The sequence below is a fragment of the Formica exsecta genome, unplaced genomic scaffold (genome assembly GCF_003651465.1).
Source record: "Formica exsecta isolate Colony F162 unplaced genomic scaffold, ASM365146v1 scaffold79, whole genome shotgun sequence".
NCBI classification, from domain to species: Eukaryota; Metazoa; Arthropoda; class Insecta; order Hymenoptera; family Formicidae; genus Formica; species Formica exsecta.
The window spans coordinates 186,459-208,993 of NW_021853558.1; the positions used below are offsets into that span (position 1 = coordinate 186,459).

The 22,535-nt window shown below is 37.5% G+C and overlaps 1 protein-coding gene across 1 annotated transcript; it reads left to right on the forward strand.

Moving 5' to 3' along the window:
• Positions 1 to 1,951: 1,951 nt before the first annotated feature.
• Positions 1,952 to 13,781, forward strand: LOC115244055 (high-affinity choline transporter 1; the record flags this gene model as incomplete). The annotated part of the gene is given in 9 exon segments (XM_029821431.1): positions 1,952 to 2,026; positions 2,028 to 2,117; positions 2,120 to 2,202; positions 3,560 to 3,862; positions 5,187 to 5,557; positions 7,198 to 7,502; positions 8,919 to 9,198; positions 11,032 to 11,249; positions 11,983 to 13,781. Coding segments are annotated over 9 exon segments (2,448 nt in total), but the record flags the coding sequence as incomplete, so codon positions are not given.
• Between the last annotated feature and the right edge of the window lie 8,754 nt (positions 13,782 to 22,535).

Genomic DNA, 22,535 nt, shown 5'->3' on the forward strand with positions numbered 1-22,535 from the left:
CGGCATTCACGTGAAGCGTCACGTGGCAATTTCCAAGTTTTACAAATTATTCAAAAGGCATGTTACCTTCATATACATAAATCTTACAATTCACACAGGAATAACGAGATTTCTTTACGCGATAATAAAAAGATTACTCCATTTTCATTGAACTGTATAATGAAATTGCAATGAAGATGATAATGAGATAATAAAAATAAAAATTCTATTCTAAAAAGTAATCGCAAAAAATAGGTATATTAACAGAAAAAAATAAGTGACAGATATGTGATATATTACGTATGCTTATAATATTTCATTAGAATAATTATATTAATAATTTATTATAGCACAATCACTCTCTTCGACATAACGAGAATATGAATTAAAGTTGCAGAGCTCACAAGTTTCATATTTGTAATTTTAATTAGCGAAATATCATTCGCGCAACTTACATAAATTTATGTATTGATAAATTTGCATTATTTTCCAGGTATATCGCTTTGCAAAATTGTTACTATTGTAAAGATATATTCAAGTACCGACATGCTTCTTTCTATATCCAGGCTTTATTTCATAATTCAATACGTGACACCTCATCAGAATATTTCATTTCTCTTAAAATTTAATTTTTTTACCCTTATGTCAAGAAGATACCGCTCATAATTTTCTTTTTAATAATAATTTGATTAATGGTTTTATGTGAAAAATGCATTAACCTTTGTTCACTTAGTTAACTACACGGTGATTCTAACGTCCAGCATATATTTTTTTTTTGGAGTGATCGATTCGCCAGGTTGTGCGCCCTTCTATCGAAACGTTCTCCATTCTCACCCTCGCTCCATCCTCTGCCTCCATAAAGTTCCACCTACGCGCTCGCGCATTTAGAGAATCCGAAATGTTACCGCAGACGTCAGTACTAGATATCCTAGAATTTTCAGGACACAATTCTACAACGAAGTTAAAAAGACGAATTTTCGAGTTTAAAGAGAGCAAGAATCTGTTAGAATATTTATAAGATATTTGAATATCGTACCTATCTAGTTACCAATCGATAAAAAGAGAAAAGCTGTTATTAAAAAATTATTTGTACATACATTGTTTTTTCTTCCTTTCAGTAAAAATATTTTGTTGTCACTTTTATTTGAATAAAAAGATTATATCTAAGATTATTGAAGGATTTATAAAAAAATTTTTCGTTTGTGACACGTTGTGCAGTACAATTGCTTTTAATAATGTTTTTTATTAAACATTTGTGTATGTGTGTGTGTGTGTGTGTGTGTGTGTGTGTGTGTGTGTGTGTGTGTGTGTGTGTGTGTGTGTGTGTGTGTGTGTGTGTGTGTGTGAAACAGGTCTTGCTATTCCGCTCTAAATGTGGTTTAGAGCTTTTAATGTCCAACATCAAATTTCAATTCCAACGGTACCAATGAGTCCTTTTTTCTACCGTCTAATGTTAGCTGTCGAGAAGACGTACCGGAACATCTCGTATATGCTTATACGCGTAATGCTTCAGGAAAATCGTTGGGGCTTGATCGGATTCGCTCGATTCTTCGCGAATAAAAAGATCAACCTACGCATACGTGGCGTTCGCCAGGAAATAACGCGCTCCGAAGAGAGCGATATTAGCGGAGGCTTTTCAGCTTCTGCACAAACTCGTGGTTCACCCTCCCCCCCCCCCCCCCCAAGCCGCGTGAAAGGGTGAGAGGACAGCGGAAAGGGGGAGAGGGAGAGGGCGCGATCTCTCTTCGTCGCGGGGGAGCATCGCGACGCGGTCGGGGGCGCAGACTCGCGGCGGCCAGCTTGGGGTAGTCCACGCCCCCCGCTTCGCCCCCGGCGGGGGCGTTGAATTCGCGGAGGAAGGCTAAAGGGGGATGGTAAGGGGTGAACGGGTGACGAGCGCGGCGGGACGCGAGAGGATGGTTTCTGGCCGGGGGAGATGGCGGGGTGACACGGGCGCTGCGCACCCCCGCGCGACGCCGCGCTCGTGACGTCACGGGGATTGAATCAATATCACACCACTAGTGCCCTCCCTTCGTCGTTGACGACGATCCTCGCGCGAGACGGCAGACGGTCGACCGCCTCAGTACGAGGTAGCCTCCGCGACTGCTCGGGACGACGACGTACACGGCAGCGTCGTTCCGAAAACGACAACGACGACGACGACGACGACGACGGCAGCGGCGAGAATCACGATCACGGTTACGACGACGGTTAGAACGACGCGCCGATCTGTTCGACCGATCCAGCACGCCCTCTTTGGGACCGGTAATTGCGCTTTCCGTCACGTGAAGCCGACTCTACACCTCGTCTTCGTCGCCGGTTTTCCTCCGACTTGATCACTGGTACCTTACCGATGGCATGCGCTAAGAACTGGTTTCACGTATTATGAGGTAGTCGCGGTCGCTACTTTTTGGGTTCCTGCAGAAATCGGGAGAGCTGTTCAGGAAAGGCGCAAGGAACTTGCTTGTAAGTAATTGCACGTTGTAATGTCTTGTGCGATCTTTACGGTAAATGGTGAATTTGAATTGTTATTCTGAAGCAAGGTTGTTCGGTAGAAAATTTAAGGATAAAAATTGTTTCGTCGTATCATTTTATTCTGCATAAAAGTTGCCATACACTTCATTATAACTATAGCTATGCGAAACAATCAAGTTTCAATCAATGCTATAACGCTATAAAGTGTTTATCGACCAGCTTTAAAATACACCTTTGCACTAAAATAATTTATATAAATCTGTAAATAAAAATAAAAGTGTATATATGTATTCTTGCACAGATTTAAAAATATGTGACTAGAGTAGCACTTGTGTGGAACGAATTTTATCGTGCGTCATAATTTTATCAAATTCTCCATTTCTCTTATAATACACATGTTTTTTCTCTAACGTTTTTACATTGATAAACTATAGCTAAATTTTAAACATTTGCAGACCATCTAGATGGTCGATTAATTTTAACTTTTGCTTATCTGATTATTTGCGTATTTCTAGAATGACCTGTAATCAACCTTAAAGTATATAAGAAAAAAGCAAGAGGTAAAAAATTTATTTTTTTTTTTAATTTTGTCAAAATAAATTTAAGAATATATTATTTACATAAAAGAGAAGAAAAACTTATTAAAAGTGAAATGTCATGGAAAATACATATATTGCAAAATCTTGAAAACTTTGCTTTTATACATTATAAAAATAAAATTAACACACAAATGACTGATAATAGACGATTATTTAAAAACAGCAATCTTTCATTTTATGCCCGAAAGTTTTTTGATATCATAAGAGAATTGATATTTCCACATAATCAAAAACTTCAACATTTTTTTCACAATTTGCGCATTATATTAATATAAACGGCAAGTTTTTAAAAATATGAGATTTATGGTTAATTAGAAGGTACTTAGCGTTGATAAAACGATTTCTTCGGTCAATTTCAGTATTAAATAATCTTGATACAAACGTTGCTTTAAACATGTAATTGAAATATTCGGTGAATCTCTTCGTCTTAAAATAAAGCCTTTTCTGGGTAACTTTTTTGCTCGTCCGTTCTTTTATATCGAATATCCATAATAAGGTAATCTTAGTTTTTCCAGGTGAAGAACCGTGCTGATCCCAGCAATCGGTGCCGGTGCCGTGGGCGCAGAAGAAAGGCGAGGGGGGAGGGTGGAAACGAAGAAACCAGGCAGACAGGGAAGCAGCGGGCTCGGTGAGTTGGGTGAAAATCGATGGCCATCAGCGCCCATGGGCGGCCTCGCGTTTAGGACAAGGAATAGCCCCTCCCAGAAGACCTCGCTCCGGTGGGGCGACTGCTGCCCCCCAAACTCTAACCCAGCGTCGTCGTCGGTCGCCTGGAAGCACCATCATCAGGACATGCCGCCGGTGCCCGTGTGAGGCTGCCCCCCGCTGTTGCGTGATTGTACTTCGCGGGGATTTCAAAGGTACACTCTCCCCCTATCTATAGTCGCGGATGATCATCGGGTTTTTTCTCGCGAGGCATACTGATGTGCTTTTCGTCGGTTAAAAATTCCCTTGTCATAATTTCGTCAAACGACGATTTTAATAATATATTGGAAACTTTGGTCTTATTCTTGTTCCTGAAGAAGTAGTCTGTGTCATGAAAGAAATTCTTGGCAATCCTGCGCTTCATTGGGGGGAGTACACAGATATTTTACAAACTGATTATCTACCTATCGATTTTAACACATTATTTGCTCGCAATATGATTTAGCAAAAACGTATTTTTATTTCTATCGATCTCGCTTCGCAGTTCGAAGATTTGAACATTATCTTTCAATTCGTATATTTATCTTAGAACACATATATTTGATATAATTCAATAAGAGAGAATTGTAATCCTTTGTGCAAAATTAAAAAAGTTTTTTTTTGTAAAGAAAAGATTTGTAATTTTCTTCCATTTTACATCTCTGCGTAAATGCGTATCTGTATTTAATCAAAGCTGTGTCTTTTTGAAGCCGAGCTGCGCGATGCCTCGGGTAGACCGCGCCTAACAGGATTAGAGGGTGAACTCGCTCGAGCGATTTAAATGCCCCTCGGGTAGAAACATAATATTTGCGCTTAGCTGCACTTGTTGGGCGCGAGCGTGACAGCCACAGTGTTAATCAAGCGGAAGACTTTAATACTCTCTACGCGAAATTGATAAGTTCTTTGTAAAACCCACGCTGAAGTTTTTGCATCCGCGATGATATTAACCGTCATCTGCTAGCGAACAAAGAAAGAGAATCCGTTTGCCTATATTTTTTTGTCATGCTTTAACAGTCAAGAATGCATTGCACTATGAAGAAAGAGTTTGTCACAGCTCAAAAGGTCAATTCTTATTAAGCAAATTTGTAAAAAGCAAGCGGTTAAATTATAATATTACAAGTTAATAGACAAAATTCATTCAGTGATAGATGATATATTTAATTTTAAAATAATAATTTTTAGAAAGGAAAGTATATAATTTTTATTCTTACGATATCTTTTTTTGGCTTATCACAGTCTTTTCAATAATATTTTTGAATTATAACATTTATATTTTCCAAGTGCGATATATGATTATATATATATATATTTTTTTTTTTGCCACGCTATTACATTTTTTTATTTGACTTTATCAGATAAGAATCCAAATATTGCAAAATTTTCTCGGATTCTTTTCCGCCAGAAAAATTTTCAAAAAGTAAAAATTTTTTAAAAATTGTATGAATTCAGATATCCGAACGATCCTAAAGCGGATCAACCGCCGAACTTTTCGGACCTACGTCTCCGTCAGCTCGAGCTCGCGCCGGTGGACCTCTACTCCCCGAAGATGATTAACATCGCCGGGGTGGTCTCGATCGTTCTATTCTATCTGCTGATCCTCGGCGTGGGAATATGGGCGGCCAGGAAGAAGGAAGCGGGCAACGACTCCGAGGAGGAGGTTATGCTAGCCGGTCGCTCGATCGGGCTCTTCGTCGGGATATTCACGATGACGGCGACCTGGGTTGGCGGTGGTTACATCAACGGCACCGCCGAGGCGATCTACACGAGGGGTCTAATTTGGTGTCAGGCGCCCTTCGGATATGCCCTCAGTCTCGTTTTCGGTGAGTTTAAAATGCGCTTCGGCCTTTTCGCTGCTTATTTGTTACATCCGGATATACATTGACCCTTAACTTCTTAATGACATACGATATATCTGGTACTCCGGGATACAAGAGAAAGTAATTTATGCTATTACTGTATTTTTAAAATTTTTTCACGTGAAAGTTAGGCAAATATTTGGACAAAAAATATATATATGTAATCTCGAGAATACATATATTTCCAATACGCATTGCATATAAATATCTAAAAAAATACATTTTATTTCGTTTACAACAAGTTATTTATGTTTTTTTGTATAAATGGTGAACGTGAGGTGAAACTCGAGAAAGAGAAAAGTTGCAATTATAAATTAATTTATACATTTTTCTTAAATTGCAACTTTCTTGATGTTTAAATCCTGCTTTGGTAACTTATCGTATGTCAAAGTTAGGAAACTGGTAAAGAAATATTAATAATAGCATTATCTGTACGGCGTAGAAACGCATTCGAAACTTTTTTCACGATGTACTGTATAAGCTCATCTTAATCAGTCAGGTGGAGTTTATAATCACAAGCTCGCGCAAAGACCAACGAAAGAACGATCGAGAGAGATTGTCGATCGATGGCACGGCTTTCTTTATACGATGTTAGACAGAAATGCTTATGGTCACGAGTTACAACAATAGAATTCTTGTAATATAACAGACAGCTAGCGAAATGTTTGCTATCGGCACTCTTGCACATATAAAGGCGATAACTTTGTTACCAATGTCTCGCCCGCAGCCGAACGACCTCGACAAAGAATAAACGCGACTATAAGTCGTCCATTGATAGTGTAATTTTGCCGTATCTATATCTATGAATGATCGTCGAGTAAAACATTGATAAAAAAAATTTATGAGTAAATTTTTTCGAAGTACAGATTTCTAGTTTTCGAAATCTCGTTTGCTAAATTTTTGTCTACTTCTTTCAATTTTTATGGAACCGAGAAAATTGAAAAATGGTTTTCTCACTTTGGATTGTAATACATTAAATTAAATTTTTTTATTTGGCACATACTTTGTTCTTTATTCTTTCATATAAAATTTAATTAAAAAACTGTCTGAACAACTTACATTATTATAAGATGATTAAAAAGAATTATCAATCGAATAATCAAGCGTTAGACTTTCACGATATAATTCAGCGAACTATTTTTGATTGTTTAGAAAACGGAACATTTCTTCGTGTAAATCTATAGAAAAGAAATCGAATTTATGCGCGAAAGCCATAGTCTTGTATTAAAAGAATAAATTGCTTCAGAGGCGTACTTGACACGATCGTTAAAGATTATCCAAGCTGAAATGTATTTAAAATAAAATATATAAAGACAGAAACTAATAAAATAAAGAGAGAAAATGTTTTTTAATGAAATTCAAATATATTTTTTCCGATCATGAGATAGTTGTTCAAGAAAAACATCTTTAATTAGAATGTAAATAGTTTTATTAATTTTATTTCTTTAACGATCGAGAATTTTAGAGATGTATCTTCGTAGGAGCTTTTTGTTTATTTTATTTTTTTGTTTAAAAATTCTCCGAAACATTTCGTATCTAATAAAACTAATCGAAATTGTGTTAGTGATTCGTTATTCTCAATGATGTCAATGATTCTGTTTTAGGTGGTATTTTCTTCGCGAACAAGATGCGACAGCAGGGGTACGTCACGATGCTGGATCCGCTTCAAGACGCGTTCGGGGAGCGGATGGGGGGCCTTCTTTTTTTGCCTGCCCTTTTCGGCGAGGTTTTCTGGGCGGCGGGCATCCTCGCAGCCCTTGGCGCCACGCTGGCGGTCATCATCGACATGGACCAGGGCACCTCGGTCATCCTGAGTGCTTGCATCGCAGTTTTCTACACCCTCTTCGGCGGTCTCTACTCCGTTGCTTACACCGACGTCATTCAGCTCTTTTGCATATTCATCGGTCTGGTAAGCAATTGCAATCGTAATTATTACGTAAAAAATGTATAACTTGATATCTCGATCTCTCGATATATATATATATATAGTTTTATTTGCTTTATTAATATATTTTTTGAACAGCCTTGATATACAACTATCTAAATGTACATGAGAATGATTATGCATATATTTAATAAATTATAAATATAAAATTTTATCGAGGAATGAAAAGTCCATTTAAAATTATATCAAAAATAAAATCGTATTCTATCATATCATTAAGCACTATTGCACGTCTCTTTTTACATCTCAAGTAGAGCAAAACTCCGATAAATTTATCTGTAGTTTGTTTGATCTCGTGCAATGGACATGGTCGGACGAACCTCCGGTACAATACGAGCTGATCGATATCGAGGCCCCGCTACTGCGAGCGTTTATATTACCAAATTTATATACTCGATGACGTATAAGCAGTGACCCGTTTACCATTAAGAATGTTATCGAGCTATTATCTCTACAAGACTCTGTCGGAGAGACTTCAGTTAATACAATACGGCCAAATTTAAAATTCTACAAACTCAAAGATCTTATCATTTTAAATATGTCAATTGGAATTAAGAATTGGATTATAAAGATAGAAATGGATGTGTTTTTGTTAAATTTATAATACGCTGTTAAATTAATTAACAAAGGTTACATTTAATGCTTGTACTTTCAAGTATTGAAGCATATAATTTTAACATTACATTTTCACATTATAAACTCATTTTTAACTCATTTTGTGCTCATTTACGATATTTTCGTTTTGAGCTTTGCGCAACTTCTCTTCCTGAATGCAAACTCATCCCTCCATCACGAGATCGTCGTTCATTAACTGTGATTAATCGCGATAATATCAGGCCTTTCGAAGATAATCGTAGTAATGAAATGGATGCTCTATCTAGAAAAAGAATTTGAATGGCTTGCATCTCAACCAGATTAAAGCTTTATATTTTTTTATTAAGAATCATACGTGAAAAGAACCCTTAAGATACATTTTATTAATATTACTATAATTATTTTCTCTAATTGTATTAATCGAAAAGTTCTATGTAAAATAGATGCTACTTTATCATGATATTTTCATATACATATAGAGATAGATAGAGAGTTAATTTTTTATTAATGAGTGCTTCTTTATTTTTTATAAAAATTTTAGTCATTGTGGAGTAAATAATTTTATTTTATTTATAATAAAATAACATATATTTTTTGAGTACTGTTAATGTTTTTTATTAAAACAATTAATTTAGTGTTTTTTCTTTAAAGATTAACAGTTTTGCAAAAGATATTGCTAATCATGATGTCGAGTGATTAAAAGTGTCAAGAATATCGGTATAGATATCAATTCGTATGCAATGTATGCAATTTTGTAAAAAGCAGCGTAATGCTTTTTGTTGATAGTGGATGTGTATCCCGTTTGCTTGGACGAATCCGAAGGTAGAGTCCCTTAGTTCCATGGACGTTGATTGGATCGGCAAAGTGAATCCCGAGGAGTATTGGTTTTATTTGGATTACGGTTTACTTTTGATATTCGGCGGTATACCTTGGCAAGTGTACTTCCAACGCGTCCTCTCCTCAAAAACCGCGGGGAGAGCTCAAATATTGAGTTACGTTGCCGCCGTGGGCTGCATCCTCATGGCCATTCCTCCCGTTCTTATTGGAGCGATCGCCAAAGCAACTCGTAAGTACCATACATTTAATTACCAATTAATTAATTGAAGCGGCAGGCTGATTTCATTAATTTGTCATGCCGTAACATTGTTCTTTGTAGAAGATATTTTTGCTGTGTCTCGTATTCCTTTTTCAAACTTATTTTAATTTTATTTTAGATATTCTCTCGCATTTTTAGAAGTGACATCTAACTGTCTTATTTCTCATATATATATATATTATCTCTTATATGAAAATCTCATCATATTGAAATAGAACAAACATAAGCGAAACGTTGAAATAAATATTTAAATAAAATGCGTAGACATTAATTTGATAAAGCGGCATTTTTTTTCATTTTTTTCTTGCGGAAAAAGGAGACATCTTAACGATCGGTTCGGCAATGAGAAAGAGCCCAATTTGGGTATATTAATAATAAAACGAGGCGTCTTTCGCTTCGTCCTCTCCATCCCCAAGATCGTCACCGTCTCGTTCGAGGGTGCAGTAACGCGTCCCCTTCGCAAGCCTCCCATCCTCCGATACGAGACGATCGAATTAGAGAAACCCGGGCTGTCTGACGTCCCACGCTCTTCTCTTCGCATTCGAAGGCTACTTGACATTTGGTGGCGTGACAAAGAGAGAGCTGCTGGTATTTACAAGCGGCGCGGTCGGCGAACGAGGAGGGGCTAGAAATGGTCGCGAAGGGCGCGGACGATCGAGGGGTGTCTCGGGTGCCCCGCAGCGTGTACAATAGCGTGGGACCTTGCCATGTGGCGTTGCCTTCATGAGGGCGAGGGTCGTAATGCGACTCGCTCGCTACAACGCAAACGCGCGACTAGGTCGCCGGAAATAATTCGGTATCCTGCTATCCTGCATTGGTATGTTGCGGAAGCATCACAGACTGGGGAGAAGAAAGAGAAAGAGATACGTATAGAGAGAGAGAGAGAGAGAGAGAGAGAGAGAGAGAGAGAGAGAGAGAGAGAAGTGTAGGTAGAGAGGGAAAGAATACACATACATACACTGAGGGTTGGGAGGCTTCTATCGATCCTCACAATTTGTCGCGGTGAAAGTACGCGTAGCGTCGTAACATCAGTGTATAGGAACGATATAAAAGACAAAAACCCAGGAAAACGAAGGTACATTTATTTTACGCGTTGCCGTTAATAGATAAATCGTGTGTCGACATCGGTGATATGTGTGTCATTAGCGATTAACATTAGCGATTAAGCGGCGTTAAATTATCGTTTATACGATTCTCGCAGACAGGAGAGAGAGAGAGAGAGAGAGAGAGAGAGAATTGTAGGTAGATAGGTAGAACAAGTGATATATAGATCGAAACGATGGGAGTAAACTTGTTATTCATTTGTCCTTTAGAGTATTATATATTATTTTAGCTACATATTAGCTGATATGTATATATAGTAGCTATATTAAATATAGTTCTTTATTAATATTAGAAGAATGTCAGGCACGTAGGCGGATGAAAACGAGAAATAGAGAAATAAAAAAATAAATTACGCTCGTGGACGCAAAATCGGATAAATAATAAAGATAAGATGACCATAATAGGGATTGAATTAATAAAACTTGTCCTCAAGCGAAATATTATTTTAAAGGATTATACATTATTTTAATTACGTTAATTTAATATAAAAATTAATACGAACGATTGTACATTAATATCTCGTAAAAGATATACAATCATTTATTCCGCAACGAAATTTTAATTTCCTGAGTATCTTTTATAATATATTTGACATAAAAATTACTTTTCTCGTGAAAAAATTATAACAAGAAAATAAAAGATATTTGTACCTTGAATTTTTGCTGGCTGGTCATCAGAAATGCGATTTTTGTGTTGCAGCTTGGAACGAGACGGGATACACTGGTCCTTATCCTTTCACGGAGACGGAGACCAGCATGATTCTGCCACTGGTTCTGCAATATCTGACACCGGATTACATTTCCTTCTTCGGATTAGGAGCGGTATCGGCGGCGGTGATGTCTTCTGCGGACAGCAGCATTCTCTCTGCTAGTTCGATGTTTGCTAGAAATGTTTACAAATTAATCTTCCGTCAGCGGGTAAGTTTTTCTGGTATTATATCATCATTCTTCCTCTCATATGTATTTTTACCTTGCTTGCATTTACGCGCACAGGCGAAACCTCTTGACGCGAGTATGTCGCACGTGTCGGAGCATATTTCTAACGTGTCTTTGTATAAAATGAGACCTTATAACGAGCTTCTTGTATGCAAAGTCTCCAAGTTACTATGAATATTATGACACAAATTAATTCTTGTAACTATTCTGTTCTTGCATTTGTTAATTTTTTAACACATCAATTTATATAATTTAATCTTCTTTTTATTAACTTTTTACAAAGAAAATACTTTCTTATATAAATTATAATTATTTTTATGTAAGAGATCAAGTAGGTTTTTTCAAAGTTGAGATATTTTTTTATCAATTATAAAAACACAATTTTATATATTTCTAATCTTTCTTCAATAGAAACAAGTTGCTGGAAATATTTTTTCCCTTTGCATATTACATATGCCTGAATTGCATGAATTGCACATTTAAATGTTACGTCTTGCTATGCACTGTTCGATTGCGTTGATTTTTATTTAAAATATGTTACGCAACCGTACAATCGACTTCTCACTACTTGTTATCGCATTATTGACGAAATGTAATGCACGACACACAAAAGGTTGTACTTGTGACGAATTTTGCGGGATGTTGTTTCCATTATTCGTTTATCGCCGGCGACGACGATACTGACCCTGACGTGGGTCCGCGATCTCCTGTGCAGGCGTCGGAGATGGAGATCATCTGGGTGATGCGGGTGGGAATCGGCGTGGTCGGTGTGCTAAGCACCGTGATGGCACTCACGATACCGTCGATCTACGGCCTCTGGTCGATGTGCTCGGATCTGGTCTACGTGATCCTGTTCCCGCAGCTGCTGATGGTAGTTCATTTCAAGGACTACTGCAACACCTACGGTAGTCTGTCAGCGTACATAATCGCCTTCCTGGTGCGTGTCAGCGGCGGCGAGCCGATGATGGGACTGCCGGCGCTGATTCACTATCCGGGATACGACGAGGAGTCGGCGACACAGATGTTCCCGTTCAGAACGATGGCGATGCTGTTATCGCTGATTACTCTGGTGGGTGTGTCGTACGGCACGCAGTTCGCCTTCCTGACCGGTCGGCTCGCGCCGGGCTACGACGTCTTTAGATGCGTGGTGAACATTCCGGAAGACGTCGAGCGAGTGGGCCCGGACCCGGCCGAGGGCGAGCAGATGGCGGTCCTAGCTGCGGGCGTCGGAAGGCTCTACGGCAGCAAGGACGAATCGAACGGCCGAGTGAATCCTGCGCTCGAGCCGGACTACGACATGGAGCCGGGATGTACGATGGTCGGTGGTGCGCCGGATGGCGTCGTCGGCGGCGGCGGCGGTGGCTGCACCGGGGGACACCTGGTGCCGCACGTGCCCGGTGGTGCGCCCCGGCAGCCGCAATCCAGCACCGCGTTCTAAGTCCTGGTTCCGTGATCGGATGCTGTGACCAACAATAAGTGTGGCGGTGCGGGTCTCTGTCTTTCGTTCCTCTTCTTCTCAGCTTCCCTTTCCAATTCTCTTCTTCTACTTTTATTTATTATACTCTCTCTCCGGTGATAATTTCAATTGAAATCTGTCTACATAGGAGTTCTCTTGATAGCATAAATAGAGTCTGACAAGCATAACCGGAGCTTGCTTTCATGTCGAAAAGTTCTATTATTTTCTCTCGAGGATCTTATTTCGATAAATTACACTATATATATATTTCTAATTTTAAAACATGTGTGCTAAAACATTTTTATTTGCTAAAAATATTTATTGACCTAAAAGTTACGCAGTAATTTTTAAAATACTTTGTTAAAATATTTATTTGCTAAACATGTTTACCGAATAATTTTTTTATTTTACCTGGAAGAAATTGTTTTCGCTGCATAAGAGTTAATACTAGAACATCCAATTCGTTTTCGCACGCATTTCTTTGCATCTTGAAACGTAATTTATTGATGTGGTATGATAATCATATGTCTAACATTCCTTTCTCTAATAACGTGTCTCCGAGAATTACGAAGATAATTATCGCGATTATTATTAAATGAATAACCGTCAGTGTGACATAAATTACCTATCGTGGGATTGTTCTAGTGTTAATCGACTTTCGGTCACTTACGCAAACTTACGGTGTGTCGTTTTACACGTACACACACACATACATACACACTTTTCCTTTTTCTACCCGCCCTATACGACTACGGAGCTCCGAGATAAGCCAACAATGCGGTGGCCTGCGGTAAGTCCGACACAAAATTTCTTTCGTACTTGCGCACGCGCGTGTATGTGTCGTGTATGAATATGTGTATATGTGTGTGTGTTTGTGTGTTTGTGTGTTTGTGTGTGTGTGTGTGTGTGTGTGTGTGTGTGTGCGCGATGTGTGTATGTGGCTGTGTGTTTGCGTTTGAATGTGTATGTTCGCACGCTGCTGGTGCCCGTGTAACGATCTGTACCTGCCCGCGTTTGCTCGCGTTCGTGTTTCCTGTCGCTACTCAAACAATGCAAAAGAAGAGGAAGAAAAAGAAAACACACGGTAAAGAGATACAGATGGATGAAGATAAAGATAGGATGACCGGAAAAGTACGCGCGAGCGACAAGGGGATAAGCGTATCGTTTCCGAACCGGAAGTCGGAGCTTTGGGCGGGCCTGCGGTAAGTCCGACACAAAATTTCTTTCGTACTTGCGCACGCGCGTGTGTGTATGTGTCGTGTATGAATATGTGTATATGTGTGTGTGTTTGCGTGTGTGTGTGTGTGTGTGCGCGCGATGTGTGTATGTGGCTGTGTGTTTGCGTTTGAATGTGTATGTTCGCACGCTGCTGGTGCCCGTGTAACGATCTGTACCTGCCCGCGTTCGCTCGCGTTCGTGTTTCCTGTCGCTACTCAAACAATGCAAAAGAAGAGGAAGAAAAAGAAAACACACGGTAAAGAGATACAGATGGATGAAGATAAAGATAGGATGACCGGAAAAGTACGCGCGAGCGACAAGGGGATAAGCGTATCGTTTCCGAACCGGAAGTCGGAGCTTTGGGCGTATTCGGGCCGGGCATCCCTACCCCGCACCGCCAATTAGGCCTAGTGATTTCCTTGTTTTCTTTTTGGAGAAAAGTATATATATTATATATATATATATATATATATATATATATATATATATATATATTTAGAGTATAAAAAAAAGTTCTTCTCTAAATATCAAAATTAACTAAATGACATATATATATATATTTAGAGTTTAACGAAAAGCTGCTTGAGAGCATCTCGCGAAGTGATGAGCGATTTGCCTGATCCGAGAAAATTGCGAGAATTGTAAAAATTCCCGTTGGAGCTGGATCGATTGCGCGGTTGTTTTGTTAGAAGTGAATTAAACCGAACGGCCAACATGTTTGTATAGAATTATAGACGTATAAACGTATAAGCGTATCGCGTACTTTCTCTCCATTTTGCGTGTATTGGACGCACGAACGAGAAGGAGAATTCATCATTAAATGCGAGGTTAACCGCAATCTCTGACCCCTGCAAATAATGCAACTTCAATCTTCGCTTAATACAAAAAAAAAATTTAATAGGATTGAAACTTGAAGCTTAGTAATCGACGTGTTTAGAAGTTGTGAGGTAAAACGTCGAGAAAGAGTATGCGATGTATGTGCTTGATATCTCTCATATTTTTACTTCGCGCGTTTCGTGCTAAAGACAACTATCTGATTCTCATCAATCTATTATTTAAGGAAATAAATATGAGAAAACGTTTTTAAAGAGAAACGTGAGATAATCAGACAGATACATTTAGCGTCACAAACGGACGATAAAAATATGATTCGAAAGAGCCCATGAACGATTAATATTTATAGTTAAATTAGATGTCGACAATTATTGTTTTATATAGTGTGTCGATATTTCAATAATTTTTCAATAATAATTATCGAGAAATGTCAAGTTTTCAAATCGACGCATTGTTTCAAAAGAACTTGATAATAATTATTATAAAGAAAATAATTCAGTATCAACGATATATAATGTAAAATATTTTACTATTTTTCTTGGAAATAATTATTTTTTATGACAACTTTTTTAGATATTTTTTTCTCATTATGGAGATTCAATAATGTTTTGGACATTTTTTGCTGTACTGGCGATAAATATCGATCGACCGGCGCTCCTTCGGCGTGTTAGAAAAAAAAAAACTCCATCCATCCAATATGCCATCCTATCACGTCTCTTACTACAATTAGTTTGCGCTATAATTAGTTAATGTGCGTTGTAATGTCGGCTATCCATGTCGGTATTAGAAGAAGAGCTAAAACGAAGCTTTTGTATTTGCAATCGATCGTTCTTCCCTCGCTTCGCCCAGTTGAATATACAAGACACGTATACATACATAGAAACACATATATTCATTTACATGCTAGAGTACAGAAATACATATGTAAATACATTGTTAGAATCGGGTGGCATCGGAAGATGATCTGGCTAGAGAGAGAATGGCTGTTCGTCATAGGATTTCAGATTCTTCGCGACTCATGCGCGACTTCATTATACCGATCATTCGTTAAAAGGAACGGTTATGCAAGAGATTGTCTTTATTTATAAAAGAAAGCAGTATCAAGTAATATTTCGTGGAAAATTAATTCTATAACATTTTGGAATCTAACGAAAAATCTCTAATAGATATATTGAAATTTTCATATTAAACGTATTGAAATTCTTTTCGTCAGTAGTTAATAGTTTGTGTATTTAGAATATTTGTTATCATTATATTTCTTTGCTAATATTATTATATTTCTGCATCAAACGTGACTCGCGAAACTTTATCAGGCAGATCGCTCGTAGCGCAGATCCGTTGTGTTTATCATATAGTATATAATATAAATGTATGATGTAATCATGAACAGTAAAGTAAGAGAGATGGATAATTTAGTGAATAATGAGAAAACAGAAAGTTTAGAGACCACTCTGTCTCTCTCTCTATATATATATATACATACGTTATGCATACATGAGAAGACTAAAGAATCCATAGGTGTTAATATCGCAGGTACGAATTATCGCCGTCATTGTTAATTTTGAGGGGATCCATTTGTTACGTCGTTCATATATATGAATATATATATATATATATATATATAAATATTATAGCGCCGTTCTCGAAGATGCTACGCAATATACGCGCATAAATTGCCTAGAAAAGATATAGAATATTACGCTCGTTATACCTGATTGCTCATGTATTGTATCATTATTTAACGCCAAAGGATGAGGACGTCGTGTTTCGAGACTGACATCAAGAGGCGGAAATCTAAAATACGATAACTTTCGGAGAAAAGTATAATGCAGGGAGGGGGGAGGGATTAAAATGAAAATATGTGATACATTAAATAATTTAAAAAAAATTGAAATGTTTCTGAAAATTGTTACAGAAGACTGTAACAGAGAGAAAGTGCTTAAGTGTTTTACAGATCCGTCTCTGTGATCGGCGTTACATGCGACTGTTTGATTTTGCAACATTACAAGCGTACTCATGAGTGCGCTCGGTTCTCGAATCTCGAAACGCGACATTGCGTGCAACGATGGGATGAGATACTTTAGATAATTTTGTAGTTAGTAGAACGGTTTTGTATAATCTTAGTTCCTACTCACCCGATGAATTGTGATAAGAACGTCTCTGACTTGATAATTTTGCGCATGTAACGCGGTTAAGTTAGAATTTTATCGTTTAATTGTTTCTCTCTTACATCGCCGCGTGAATGATAGATTCATCGTGCTTACAAATATCTCTAGTTATAATTTTTCCAGACAAGATGCATATATATATATATATGTATATCGGTTACTTCTACTATAGAGCAGTGTATGAGACGAGTATATTTTTCTAATTTGCAAAGACATTTTTTTATTCTCTCGTTAGAGCAGAATTGCTCGCTTGTTAAATTGCTCATAAGACTCACGTAAGACTTGCCTCCGTGTTAAAATTTTTGAATGTGCAAGATTGTTAATTCGTAGGCAAATAACAGTTATGAAAATATATAGAATCTCATATGTTTGAGACATCAGAATTTTAATATTGATACTATTAAATGACGATGGATATGGAGGCGCTTTAAGTAATTTAATATCGTATATGTGAAAGATAAAAGGGGAGGAGTGACGTATTTATAATCCAAGTATCAAGAGAGTTAAAGAAAGCTTCTTTTATACTTCAACAATCAACAGTAATCTAGTAAAAAAGTCCCTTATGTATAATTCTAAAAAATATTCTAAGTTATCCCAAATATGTACATACGTATATTTTATCTCCGTATCTTTACTATTTTTATAAATTATTTATTTCAGAAAGTATCTTGAGTGTTGGAAATGTTAATATCTTTCTTTTTACTTTTTAAAAACTGCTTATGATAGTTCTTCTTTCTCCGCGAAAGACTAAAGACGTTGTAAACATCATTTAAATCGTTTGTGGCGCTACGTCGTTCATTCATGCACCTTGTTCGTTCACGAGCTTCTCATCCGCGAAATTATTCAATGACTACTCCTAATGTCTGATGCGTTTCCTGATAAGTGCCAACGTATTATCCGCTCGGTAAATCTTCAAGTGAAATTACGAGCGCGAGGATGCTTGTTCGAGAGAGAAACAGAAGATGCGCTCGCGCTATGCGATATGCGACTGGAATTGCAAAATGGGGATATACGAATGAGTCGGCGCTACGTCGTTCATTCATGCACCTTGTTCGTTCACGAGCTTCTCATCCGCGAAATTATTCAATGAAATCGAGGTACCCGCGTGTACGAGGATTTTTATGGATACCCCGCAATTTGCCACAAGTCGCTACTCCTAATGCCTGATGCGTTTCCTGATGCGTGCCAACGTATTATCCGCTCGGTAAATCTTCAAGTGAAATTACGAGCGCGAGGATGCTTGTTCGAGAGAGAAACAGAAGATGCGCTCGCGCTATGCGATATGCGACTGGAATTGCAAAATGGGGATATACGAATGAGTCGAGAAGCTCGTCGTCATGGCATGCATCTCCGTGTATTTCCATTCGTTCGTCATTAAACTCAGCGGACTTTCACTCGAATATTAAAGACGATGACGAGTCCCCGGCCGGCTAGCTAATCGGAGACGCTCGTGGACAACGAGGCTCGTTGGTGAGAAGAAGCGTCGCAATTATTATCCTTACTATATTTCTGTCGAAACTCGAAAGTATCGCGGTGCAATGAACCATGTTTAAGACCGTCTCGCACCAGAATACAAAAGTATCACGAACGAAAGTATCGCGAATTATTTTTGTACACAATGTTCACTCTCAGCCTTTCGGCAGCTGTGCGCGGGTTTTCCGAAGAGTGTATAGTCGTGCTTTAGCAACCTCACGGTCCTTTTCACATGTTTTCGATATCTTGGAATATAAAAATCTGCATACTCCTATTCCTAATTCGATTTAAATGACTGGAAATAATAAGGGCTTTAATGGGCTTGTGAATTTAATTATTTTGACCGTAGATTTAAATTTTTGGGCCCATGAAATCTTGAGATCTTGTATTTTCACATTCTTATAACGTTCTTGAGAATTCTTTGATAATTTAGTTTTAGATTACAAGATGTAAGTACTAAATTTTTTGAATTCTTGCATCTTTTTCCATCTTTGTGTTTGTTTTTCATTCTCATTCGCAAAAAAAATACATTACATTTCAGTGTAATTATTTTAAATTCATCTACATTGACCTCATTTTTAATCGAGCGTCATAACACACTCGATTTGCTTGTCTCGATCGATGTTTGGGGTTTCGAAACGAGATTGATCAATAGTCGAGTACTAAATAGTTCTCATCGTTTCTTTTTCACAAATTTAAGGAAGGAGGAGAAGTCGCGTGTCAAAAGCGCGGAAAAAAAACTAATAGACATTATAGCTTATGAGGCTACTCTCATAAGACGGCCACGTATCATCTACATATCAATCAACGTTGTAATCAGCGACGCAACGAGAAACCTATACATATCGTAAAGTGTGCTCTATTATATATTAGATAATTTAGTTGCGGAGAAAAAAAAGTGAAGATTCGCGTAATAAGGTATATAACACTATGAAATATGTATATAAAAAACGTATATCCTCTTTGGAAGGCGTTTGTCGCTTTTTAACATCGGGGCGAAAGAAGGTGCTCGTGCTTCTTTTAAGCCACGAGTATCCTTTCTTAATTCTTGAATGCACAACTTTGAGTGCACAAGCCGTTTATCCGAGGAGCGTCGCGAGTCGAGTTTTGGAAATCCTGTTGACACACGTATATTGCAATGATTTGTATTCCAGATTGTTTAAATCAAGCTCTTTCCAAAATTCAAATTGCGAATATAATATAAATGGCAAAAGTATGCAAAGCTCGAAATTTTCTACATTTTTTTTTATACAAGGGATTTTTATGAGTAATAATACAAATTATTTATATGACCATAAATATTGACATTTTTATCTAATTTAATACATTGAATCTCTCATTTATACATTTCAGGTATTTGCAGCAAAAAATTATTCTCTTTTTATTTTCGATTGGAAAACTATTCTTCAATCTAAAGAAAATCAAATTAATCTGGAAAAAATTTGAGTAATTAGTGATTTATTATTCCTTGTAGAGCGACGTCAATTCGTCGCAAAAAAAAAAATCGCGAATCGTCAGCTAATACTTTATATCGTGTGAAAAAGAAAGGAAAAAGGAACGAATGCAAATGGCCGCGAATCAATAGCTTGATAAGGATTAACGAGGACGATCTCTCCGACCGAACGGAAATCGTCCATTATTTTACCGCTTAGAGACCAAACAAATGGCGTATACCTATACTTAATATTACGCGTCCCAAACGCACGAGGTGACTACCTAACGTAGAATATTTATTAATTATGTATAAAAAAAGCAAATGGCTCTCAGACCCTTCCCTCTCCCTTCTCTCCCCATCCTCTTGTCCTTCCTGCCTGAAAGAATATACCTATGTATGTATACATATGTATTACAAAAGCGTTACTGTATTATAAGACATTATACGTGTATAATTGACAAACGAAAGAAATGTTGATTGTAAATGTTAAAAATAAACGGTGTACAAAAATGTCGGACGGATCTTTTTTGATGGGCAATTACGTCGCGACGTTCTACAATCTTGATGAGATGATTTACAGCAGTTTAAAATAGCTTTATCTGGTACCGTCTGAACTTTTCCTTCTCAATCCAAAAATAAAACTGGTATATTTACTTCGAAGATTGGAGTACACGATATTTCATAATAGCGTCTTAAGAAAATAATGTAAGAGCAGATAAGCCAAACTCGAGCATCCAATATTTGAAGAAAGATGAGAGAACTTTTTCATAATTATAAATTTGCGGATGGAGAATTAAGAACTTATATATAATAAAAAAATTGTTGTGTGAATAATAATTTCAAGAAACATATCATTAAATTCCTCTCGAGTCGCGACTGTGAATACCACCCTGTTGTTAACCTTTGTATTTTTCAAAGAACGTGAAGTTTGGTATTTGGAGGATCAAGAATTATTCCAGAGACGCTACGCTATATTAAGAATTAAATTTTAAAGAAGAGTAAAAAAGAAAATTTGAAAAAATCTACAAAACATCGACTTGCATTAATTTGTTAATCGCAAAATAATTACTTACATAATTATTACTTTAAAAAATTGTTTGGTCTAATAAAAAAAATATACATTAGTAAAATGATTATGTCAATTTAGTTTTGTTATATATACTGTATAAATCTATATCATTTTTATTGTCTTGGAAATGTGATGTAAATCTGATTGATAACCGTATACAAACGGAACTGGGAGCAGAAGCAGCTATCTGTGATATTTATCTGGATTATATAACGAGAGACCTGGAGCTCTCTCGACATTAATCTTTCAGCATCTGGAAATTTCACGGCAACCATGCATTGCATGTTTCGATTTTGTGGCCCCTGTAAACGACGTGGTCAAGAAACACGAGGGCATGGCTCGCGTCGAGATGGCCGCGGCGGAGCCCCCGATATCGATATGCGCTTTTAGACGCTCAACGGCAGGAATAGAAAGAGAGCTCTTAGTTATTCATGCCTTCCCGGTATCTGAGCCGTGAGAATCGATAAATCGACCGTTTGCTCATGTTGGCCGACTAACCTTACGTTACGCCGAGCTTTTCCGTCTTTATGTAGAAATGGCCGAATTCTCGTTGAGACGTTGAGAGGCAGTTCCATCGGACATTATGATAATTGATCGGCAAAATAAATCGTAAGTAGATTTTATCAGATTTTATGGAAGAGAAAGATGTTTGTGTGATTAAAGAAGAAAAAAGAACGATGACTGTTCCATCGGACATTATGATAATTGATCGGCAAAATAAATCGTAAGTAGATTTTATCAGATTTTATGGAAGAGAAAGATGTTTGTGTGATTAAAGAAGAAAAAAGAACGATTAAAAAATCGAGTCTTTTGCTTTCCGATTTTGAAATATGGATCTAGATAATGCATTCATTAATGCTTGTACAAAGTAATAATAAAAAGTTCTCAAGTACGTTTGTTCTACATGAAATGAGATGATGTTCCTGAAGAAATATGTTGTATTAGTTTTTTTCTTTATTCAATACACTGGAACGGAAGTAACAACAAGTCGATAACTCGATGAAATTCTTATCAGCGTACAGCGGCTTTATTATTAGTACAAAAAGCGTCTTTACAAAATAAATAAGTTACAGGCTCCGAATGTGGAAAGTCGAGCTTTCTTCGTCTCGTTCGTTTTACTCTCTTCTCCGCTTCTGGCATATCTTTCGATATCGACGGAAGTAACGATCCGCGAACAGACGCTTTTCTGGAAGCGTATGGAAAAGACAACATAGCCGTGATTATAAAAAAAAAAGAAAATAGATGGATGCCTTGTTCTTTCGGCCATTCGCAGGAACGCGCTTGCCCTGTCAGGTATCAGAATAATCCTTTGTCCGCAATTTTCCCGACCAAGAATCCATCGTTGTTGTTAAAATCTTTAGCACAAATTTCGCGGATTTACGATGCGACGAACGGTCTTCGCGCGCTTTTCCTGTCGGCTGCCAAATAAAAATGTTTCCACGGAAGACCTCATAGATACATCTATACAATTGTCTCTCATGTTTATCGAGAACATATTCGATGATAACAACGAGATGCCTTCATCGTTGATCTCCTCTGTTATCTACGATGTTATCATCGCTCATATCTAGGACATCTTCATTAATAATTACGAGCTACCTTTTAATTAAAATTG